The 10000-nt window shown below is 46.1% G+C and overlaps 1 protein-coding gene across 4 annotated transcripts in view; it reads left to right on the plus strand.

Annotated features, from left to right (window-relative positions):
* LOC113817032 (E3 ubiquitin-protein ligase ZNRF3) overlaps nt 1-10000 on the plus strand; it is a 154505-nt gene that overhangs the window by 108463 nt on the left and 36042 nt on the right. For all 4 annotated transcript variants that reach the window (XM_070121148.1, XM_070121149.1, XM_070121151.1 and 1 more), the window contains 2 exons: nt 3079-3245; nt 5256-5403. In XM_070121148.1, the coding sequence (XP_069977249.1) occupies nt 3079-3245; nt 5256-5403 (315 nt within the window). The remainder of the gene's footprint in view (nt 1-3078; nt 3246-5255; nt 5404-10000) is intronic.

The following is a 10000-nucleotide window of genomic DNA, read 5'->3' on the forward strand; positions in this document are numbered from 1 at the left end:
ATATATATATATATATATATATATATATATATATATATATATAATCCCAGGATAAACATGAAAGCGTGAAATCAACAATAATGAAAGATGTAAAAATGCCGAAAGACCATAAAAGAAAATTAGTAATTATAGATAAGAAAGGTGGAAAGGAAAACAGGGGTAACGATCGAAATGAAAAAAAGCAAATTTGGAGAAATAAAGGAAAGGGGAGAAAATAGGGGAAATAATTCGTAGATGGGATGAAAAAGGAACACGAGAACAGAATGAAGGAAAGGTACAGAGATGAATAGGAGAAATGAATAATGGAAGAAAGAAAGGAGGAGGAGGAGGAAGAAGAAGAACAAATAAATAAAAATGAAAATAGAATGATAAAGAAAAGGGAACATAAGAAGAAGTAGAAGACAAAACGAAATAAGAAAGAAGAAGGAAAAGAAAAACAACACATTCCGAAATCAGGAAAGTGAAAGTTAGAGAAAAATAAAACATGAAAATTAAATAAAAAGAGAGAGAGAGAGAGAGAAAGAATGAAAGAAAGAAAGAAAGAAAGAGAGAGGAAAAACAACAACACACATTCCGAAATTAGGAAAGAGCGAAAGAGAGAGAGAGAGAAAGAAACGAAAATTAAATTTAAAAAAAGAAAGAAAGAGAGAGAGAGAGGAGCCAATGGAACCGCACCTAAAACATTTCTTTGATCCAAATTGAATCTAAATTATGAAATTCTAGATATGGCATTTCGTGTTCTCTGTCTCTCTGTGTTATTATGTTTTATCGTTATCACTGTTATTATTTTGTAATGTGTTTCTATATTTGTTTTCTGTCTATCGTTGTTATCTGGTTTATTTGTTTGTTTTCTTCATGCTACACTTTCGAAGCAACTGGTTTATTTAAATGGTAATTGTATTAGCTTTTGATATTTTTCTTTCTTTTTTATTTTTTTTAATTTATTTATTAATTTTTTTTATTTATCTTTTTTGCTCATTTATTTTATTTATTTATCTTTTTTATTCATTTATTTTGTTTTATTTTTTTATTCATTTTCCTATTGTTTTATTGCTCGCGTGTGCGTACATGAGAAGAGGGTGGCAGAAGAGAGGGTAAAGTAGGAAGAGAGGGGGGGGGGGGGGAAGAGGAGGAGGAAGCCTTGGAAGGGAGAGGTAAAAAGAGAGAGAGGAGAGAAAGAGAAAGAGAGAGAGAGAGGGGGGGGGAGGGGGAGAAAGAAAGAGAGGGAGAGAGAGAGAGAGAGAGAGAGAAAGACACACAGAGGGAGAGAGAGAAAGAGAGACAGAGGGAGAGAGAGAGAGAGAGAGAGAGAGAGAGAGAGAGAGAGAGAGAGAGAGAGAGAGAGAGAGAGAGAGAGAGAGAGAGAGAGAGAGAGAGAGAGAGAGAACGAGAGAGAGAGAGAAAGAACGAGAGAGAGAGAAAGAACGAGAGAGAGAGAAAGAGGAAGAGAGAGAAAGAAAGAATAAAGAGAGAGAAAGAAAGAAAGAAGAGAGAGAGAAAGTAGAGAGAGAGAAGAGAGAAAGTAGAGAGATATAGAGAAAGAGAGACATATAGTAAAGAGAGCAGAGATAGAAGACAGAGAGAGGTATGGGGGAGAGGGAGTAACATCACAGGCAACTAAGGTATCTCTTCACAAATTACCATGACGAACTATGTTTTGTTTCTCTCTCTCTCTCTCTCTCTCTCTCTCTCTCTCTCCTCTCTCTCTCTCTCTCTCTCTCTCTCTCTCTCTCTCTCTCTCTCTCTCTCTCTCTCTTCCTCCTATCTCTCCGTTCCTTACTCCTCCGTCCCCACCCTCCTCATTTTTTCTCCCTCTCCTCCTTTTCCTTCCTCCTCTCCTTTCACCCCTCCCTCCATCCCTCTCTTTCTCTCCCTCCCTCCCTCCCTCTTCCTCCCTACTCCTCCCTCATTCTTTCTCCCTTCCTTCTCCCCTGTGTCTACCCTCCCTCCATCCCTCTCTTCTCCCCTCCTCCCGCCCTCCCTCTTCCCTCCCTCCCTCCCTCCCTCACCCTCCCTCCTCTCTTCTCCCTCTCACCCTCCTTCCTTTCCTCTTTTTCTCCTCTCCCTCTCCTCCTTCCTCCCTACTCCTCCCTTCTTCCTCCTTCCCTACCCCTCCCTCTTCTCTCTTTCCCTATTCTCCCTACTCCTCCCTCCTTTTTCTCTCTTTTCTTCTCCCTCCTCCCTCCCTCTCTCTCTCTTTTTCCTTCCCTCCTCCTTCTTTTCCTCCTCTCCCTCCCAATTTCTTCTCTTCCTCCTTCTTCCCTCCCCTACCCTGCTCCTCCTTTCTCCCTCCCTCCCTCGCGTAGCAACGACACACCACATCGCCTTCAGCCACATAGACACACCACTCTACTGCCAGACATAACCGAAGATACACAACATATGCTTAAGAGTAGCGTAAAAGTGCCTGTTTCACATAGTTGCGTCTCGATGCGTCCGTTTTGGCTTGGGCTACGTCTTCGTTATCGTTCTTGTTGTGTTCCTGTGGCTTTCTTACGGTTTAACTATGTCAGGGGGGGTGGGGGTAGAGGAGGAGAGGGGGTGGGAGGATAGTGGAAGAAAGGGTAGGGGAGAGGGGAAGATTGGCTGTTCGAGGCTGATAAGTAGGGAAGGAGGGAGGGGGTGAGGTTAGGTTAATGTGTGTGGCGTATGGTAGATTTTCTTTGTTTATTGATATATTTCCCGTATTTTTATCTACGTTATTTCAAATTTGGTTTTATGTTGTTTTATCTACTTTTTTCCTCATTATATCCACTTTTTAGCTTTATCTCTCTCTGACTCTATAATGATAATAATAATGATAATAATAATCATAATAATAATAATAATAATAATGATAATAACGATAATAATGATAATAATAATAATAATAACAACAACAACAACAACAACAACAACAACAACAATAAAACTAAGCCATTAATAATCATAATAATAAAAAAAAAACATTAACATGAACAACAACAACAAAACCACCAAAATTCCACCAACCCACATTAACCGCCATCATCTTCCCCCTCCCTCCCTCTCCCTCCCCTCTCTCTCTCTCTCTCTCTCCTCCGGCGCCTCCTCCTCCAGGCACGCAACGCCATCGAGAAGGGCGCCCGGGCTCTGGTCGTGAACGTGGACGGGTTGGACGCCGCCCAGCACGAGGTCTTCACCAGGAACCTCTCGCGGGCGCTGCTGGAGAGGCCCCTGGTGGTGCTCCTGCCCGAACAGGCCCAGGAACTGCACCAGATGATCAAGTGAGTTCGGGGTGTGGGGTGGGGAGGGGGGGGGATGGAAGGGGTGGGGAGGTGGGAGGAGGGGTGGGGGAAGGGAGAGGGGTGGGAGGGAAGGGGGAAGGGTGGAAGGGTGGGTTTAAGAGGGGTGAAGGGTGTGGGGTGGAGGAGGGTTGGAAGGGGGTGGAGGGTGGGTTTTAGGGGTGAAAAGGGGGAGGGTGGGGAGGGTTGGAAGGGGGTGGGAGGGTGGGTTTAAGAGGGTGAGTGGGTGGAAGGGGGATGGGGGTGGAAGGGGGAAGGAGGGGGGGTTAGAGGGGTGAGGGTGAAGGAGGAGGGGGTGAGTGGGTGGGTGAAGGGAGAGAGGGGTGAGTGGGGGTGAAGGGAGGGTTGGAAGGGATGAGGTGGGGGAAGGGGTGAAGGGTGAAGGGAGGGGGTGAGTGGGTGGATGGAAAGCGAATGGGTGGGGGAGGGTTTAAGGGGTGAGAGGGGTTAGGGGGTTGGATGGGAGAGGAGGAAGAGGGGAGGGGGGAATGGAAGGGGGGAAGGATTTTTGGGGTGGCATGGGTGGGGAGGGTGGGTGGAAGGGGGTGGAAGAGAGGTGAGTGGGTGGATGAGAGGGGAGAGGGGGTGGGTGGAAGGGGTTGGAAAGGGCAGAATGGGTGGGTGAAGATGGAGAGGGGGTGGGGGAAGGGAGGGGTTGAGGAGGATGAGGGTGGGGTGTGTAGGAGAGGTTAGGATGGGGGAAGGTGGGGGTGGAGTAGGGGTTAAAAGATAGGGTAGGGGGCGTGAGATATGTGGGTGTGGGGGGTATGAGGTTAGATTGGGGATTATGCGAGGATGAGGAGTGGGCGGGATAGGACGGAGTGGGCGGGGGTGCATGAGGACGGGGCTAGGATAGGGGGGGGGTAGCGTATGAGGAGATGGGATAGGTATGGAGAATACCCCAATTTTTTTTTTCTTCTTCTTCTTCTTCTTCTTTCGATTTGGTGGATGAGATTAGGTTAAGGAAGTTAGGAATAAGGATGGATGGGAAGGGCAGGGTAGGGGAAGGAAAAGGGATAGGAAGAGATGAAGAGGATAGGGGAAGAGAAGGATAAATAGGGGAAATAGTGTAGGATTTATACTCGTGGGAGATGGGGAAGGATCTTTGGGGAAAGGATGGGGAGAAGAGGGGGGAAGGAGGGAGCAGGGGGAGGGGAGGGGAGGGAGGGTACACTGGGGATGGGTAATTGTGTACGAGGGGGTGGTGGGGGGAGGGGGAGGTGAGGGAGGGGGTAAATATTGAGGTTTTGGGTATTGTGTCCGTTCGTGTGTGTGGAGATTTCCTTATACATATAGATAGATACACAGATAGATAGATGTGTGTATGTAGATTATGTATTTATAGTATACTGGATATATTGTTTGAGATATATATAAAGTAGCTAAGCCCACAACCCCCTCCTCTCTTCAACCCCACATTTCTCTCCCAACCCCATCCTAATCTTTCTCCGAAGTATATATATATATATATATATATATATATATATATATATATATATATATATATATATATATATATATATACATATATATATATACATATATATATATATATATATATATATATATATATATATATATATATATATATGTGTGTGTGTGTGTGTGTGTGTGTGTGTGTGTGTGTGTGCGTGTGTGTGTGCGTGTGTGTGTGTACACATAAATCATCCCAACCCCTTACCTCCCTCCCTCCCCTCCCCCTTCCAAAAAAAAAAAAAAACGAAATCAAACCAAATCTAATCTCTCTCTCTCTCCCTCCCCCCCCCCTACCTCCACCCTCCCCCTCCTCCTCCTCCTCCTCCCACCCCCACCCACCCCCTCCCTCAACCCTCCTCCTCCTCCTCCCACTGCAACTCCTCCTCCTCCTCCTCCTCCCACTCCCACCCACCCCCTCCTCCTCCCTCCCCTCCCCCTCCTCCCCCCCACCCTCCTCCTCCACTCCCCACCCCAACCCCCACCCCCTCCCCACCCCCTCCTACCCCCACCCCACAGCATGTACAAGAACCTGGACGTGGAGATCGAGATGCCTCCCGCGAGAGACTACTTCGACCTCGGGATATTCCTCACCTGCTTCCTGCTCATCTGCCTCGTCTGCCTCGCCATCGTGGTCAAGATGAGGTGGAGGAGGAACAACAAACAGGTGAGTTGGAGATTTTTGGTTTGGTTTGTGAGGGTGGGTTGGTTTGGTTTTGTTTGTGAGAGGGTGGGTGGGTGGGTGGGGGTTGGTTTGGTTTGGTTTGTGAGGTGGGTAAGTGGGGGTTGGTTTGGTTTGTGAGGGTGGGGGTTGTTTGTTTGTGTGTGAGGGTGGGTTGGATTGTTTTGTTTGTGTGAGGGTTTGTTTGTTTGTTTGTGGGGTCCGGTCTGTTTGTGAAGGTCTCTTTGGGTTGTTTCTTTGTTTTGTTTGTTTGTGAGGGTGGAATTTGTTTTGCTTGTGAAGGTCTCTTTGGGTTGAGTTTGTTTGTTGCGAATGTCTGTTGAGAGTGGGTTTGTTTGTTTGTTCATGAAGGCAAGTTTGTTTGCTTGCGGCTAGCGGTTTGTCTGTGAGGTTGGGATTGTTTGCAAAGGTCTGTTGAGAGTGGGTTTGTATGTTTGTTTGTGACTGGCTTTGATTGTTTGTGTGTTTGTTTGTGTTGTATAGGCCTGTTGAGAGGCGGTTGAGTATTTAGTTATTATTATAATTATCTTTAATATAAGCTTTGGGATTTATTTTTTGTGTGTGTTTTGTTTGTTTGTTTTGTGCTTTATTTTGTGTATCTTTTTTTATCTCTTTTGTAATTTGTTTCCAAGATTCTGAAAGACATTTACAGTTTCCAGATATTTTTGGGTCCTAATTTACTTTTTGGAAAATCGAGGTTAAACACAATGATTGATAGGAGATAAGATTAATGGTAGTAAGGATGATAAGAATGATGATAAGAATGAATAATGACGATAATATAGAGAGACGTTATTTCTCTGTCTATCTGTCTATCTATTTATCTTTCTCTCTATTGTTTGTTTATTATCTTTATCTGGTCTTTCTCCGATTTCTCTCTCTCTCTCTTCTCTTCTCTTCTATTTATCTATCTCTCTGTTGTTTTTATGATCTCTCTCTGATCTTTCTCTTCTCTCTCTTTCTCTTCTCTATCTATCTATCTATCTATCTATCTATCTATCTATCTATCTATCTATCTATCTATCTATCTATCTATCTATCTATATATCTATCTATCTATCTATCTATCTATCTATCCTCCCTCCGCCTCCTCTCCTTCCCTACCTTCTCCCATCTACATCTATTCTCTTTCTCTTCTTGCCTCCTTCAATTTATCGTTCTCCTTCACCTTCCCTCCCCTTCCCTCCCTCCCTCTTTCTCTCTCTCTCTCTCTCCTTCACTTTCCTCATTATCCCATCCCCTTTCCATTCATCTTTAAGTTCTCTACTTCCGTCTCTCTCCCTCCTTTATTCTCTCCCTCCTCCTTCCTTCTCCTTTTATCTTCTTCCTTCTCTCTCCCTCCCTTCTTCTCTCCCTCCTTCTCTTTCCTTCTCCTTCTCTCTCCCTCCCTTCTTTCCTCCCTTCCCCTTCCTTCTTCTTCTCCCTCCCTCCCTCTCTCTCCCTCCCATCCTTCCCTCCCTCCTCCTTCCTTCTCCTTCTCTCTCTCCCTTCCTTCTCTCTCCCTTCTCCTCCCTTCTCTCTCCTGCCTTCCTCTCTCTCCATCCACTATTCTCTCTTTCCTTCTTCTCTCTCCTTCCTTCTCCTTCTCTCTCCTTCCTTCTTTCTCCTTGACTCTCTCTTTCCCTTTCTTTTCCTTTTCTCTCCTTCCTTCTTCTTTCTCCTTGCTTCTTTCTCCTTCCTTCTTCTATCTCCTCCCCTCTCTCTCCCTCCTTCCCCTTCCCTCTCCTTGCCTTCTTCTCCCTCCTTGCCTCTCTCTCCTTCTCCTTCTCGCCTTCTTCTCTCTCCTTGCCTCTCTCTCCCTCCTTCTCCTTCCCTCTCCTCGCCTTCTCCCAGTTCCACCCATTATCCTTCCTGCGGCCGAATCTCCTTGCCTCTCTCTCCCTTCCTTCTCCTCTCTCCTTCCTTCTTCTTCTCTCCTTCCTTCTTCTCTCCTTCCTTCTTCCCTCCCCGTCCCTCTCTCTCCCTTCTCCTCCTTCTCTCTCCTCCTTCTCTCTCCCCTCCACTATTCTCTCCTTCCTTCTCCTTCTCTCTCCCCTCCTTCTCCTTCCTCTCCTTGCCTTCTTCTCCCTCCTTCCCTCTCCTTTGCCTTCTTCTCCCTCCTTTCCCTCTCCTTGCCTTCTTCTCTCCTTCTTGCCTCTCTCTTTCCCTTCTCCTTACCACTCTCTCTCTCCTGCCTTCTTCCCTCTCCTCGCCTATTGGCTCCTCCTTCTCCTTCACTCTCCTTGCCTCTCTCCCCTTGCCTTCTTCCCTCTCCTCGCCTTGGCTCTCCTTCTCCTTCACTCTCCTTACCTCTCTCCCCTTGCCTTCTTCCCTCTCCTCGCCTTGGCTCTCCTTCTCCTTCACTCTCCTTGCCTCTCTCTCCCTCCTTCTCCTTGCCTCTCTCTCCCTCCTTCTCCTCCCCTCTCCTCGCCTTCTCCCAGTTCCACCCATTATCCTGCGGCCGAATTTCCTTCAAGAAACGAGCAAGAAGGAACCGGGGAAACAACGTCCTTTACGAGACCATTCTCGCAAACCTCGAGATTCTTTCTCGTAAATCTCGAGATGGGAGTTCGACTAGATTAAAGATGGCGGCTCCATTCGCTCTCTTTTCGCTTCTCTCTCTCTCTTGCTCTCTTTCGCTTTCGTTTTCTTTTTCTTTCTTTTTTGTGTTTGTTTTTTTTTTGTTTCTTTCTCTTACTTTCTCTTTCTCTTTCTGTCTCTCTCTCTCTCTCTCTCTCTCTCTCTCTCTCTCTCTCTCTCTCTCTCTCTCTCTCTCTCTCTCTCTCTCTCTCTCTCTCTCTCTCTGTCTCTCTTTCTCTCTTTCTCCCTTTCTATCTCCCTTTCTATCTCCCTTTCTATCTCTCTCTCTCTCTCTCTCTCTCTCTCCCTCCCTCCCTCCCTCCCCCCCATCCCTCTCTCTCTCTCTCTCTCTCTCTCTCTCTCTCTCTCTCTCTCTCTCTCTCTCTCTCTCTCTCTCTCTCTCTCTCTCTCTCTCTCTCTCTCTCTCACTCACTCACTCACTCACTCACTCTCTCTCTCTCTCTCTCTCTCTCTCATTCTTTCTTTCTCATCTATCTATATCTATCAACCACACTATCCAATCACAAATACTACATATCTAAAAGCAAATAAATATTAACAATATACTATAGTTAAAAAAAAAATAGAATAATAGAATAGAATAAATATAATGACTTATTGAATATCTGTTGTCCTTCATGCCAACAGAGGATAAAAAAAAATAGAATAATAGAATAGAATAGAAATATAATGACTTATTGAATATCTGTTGTCCTTCATGCCAAAAGAGGATCGAGGGGACGTCTAAAAGAACATTTATATACAAATGAGATCGTAAATCAACACGCATCTGAATAGGAATATCAATAAATAAAGCTTACTAAATGATTTGCATATTGTATCCGATAAAAAATCTAAAGGGAAATCAGTGTCAGGGTTTCCAAAGACAGAGTAACTTGGATTTGAAGGGAAACGACACGTATGCGCACACGCACACACAAACGCACACAGACACCCAAATACAAACACGCACGCCCACACGCACACGCACATGTACATGTACACGCACATGCACACGCACACGCACATGTACACGCACATGTACACGCACATGTACACGCACTTGCACACGCACATGCACACGCACAAACAAACGCTCACGCATACACACACGCACACACACACACACACACACACACACACACACACACACACACACACACACACACACACACACACACACACACACACACACACACACACACACACACACACACACACACACACACACACACACACGACATAATGACGTGGCCGAATCGAGAAGGGACGAGTGGGGGGAGGGAAAAAAACACGTGATGTATGACGTCACACGCATAAAAAGAGAGGGGAGGGGGAGGAAGAAGGAGGAAGAGAGGGAGGAGAGGAGGGTGAGGGGAAAGAGGGAAGTGGAGGAGGTATAGGGAGGAGGGGACAGGGTTGTAAGGGAAAAGAAAGAAAGAGAAAAGAAAGGTAGAGTAAGAGGAGGCAATGGAGATGTAGAAATTAGGAGACAGAGGAGAGATGAGAGAGGTCAAGAAAGAAAGAAGGGGAGAGAGAAGGGGAAAAGAGGAGAGGAGACGAAGACGAGGGAGAGAAGGAAGGGTGAGGGGAGAGAGAGAGACGAAGACTGGAGGGAGAAGGAAGGGTTAGGAGAGAGAGAGAAGGGTGAGGGAGAAAGAGAAAAGAAGACGAAAAGGGAGAGGAGAGAGAGAGGAGAAGGGTGAGGAGTAAGAGAGACGAAGACGGAAGGGAGAGAAGAAGGGGGAGAGCAGAGAGAGGGGAAAGGATGAGAAGAGAGAGAGAGAGAGAGAGAGAGAGAGAGAGAGAGAGAGAGAGAGAGAGAGAGAGAGAGAGAGAGAGAGCGAGAGAGAGAGAGAGAGAGAGAGGGAGAGAGAGAGAGAAGAGAGAGACAGACAGAGACAGAGAGAGAGAGAAAGAGAAGAGAGAGAGAGAGAAGCTTATCACGGGATGAATCACAGTCTTCAACCTCGGATTATGTACTTGTGTTTTTGCCGTCTCATGCCCGGCGGGGGGGGAGCCT

Source organism: Penaeus vannamei, chromosome 4 (genome assembly GCF_042767895.1).
Source record: "Penaeus vannamei isolate JL-2024 chromosome 4, ASM4276789v1, whole genome shotgun sequence".
Taxonomy (NCBI): domain Eukaryota; kingdom Metazoa; phylum Arthropoda; class Malacostraca; order Decapoda; family Penaeidae; genus Penaeus; species Penaeus vannamei.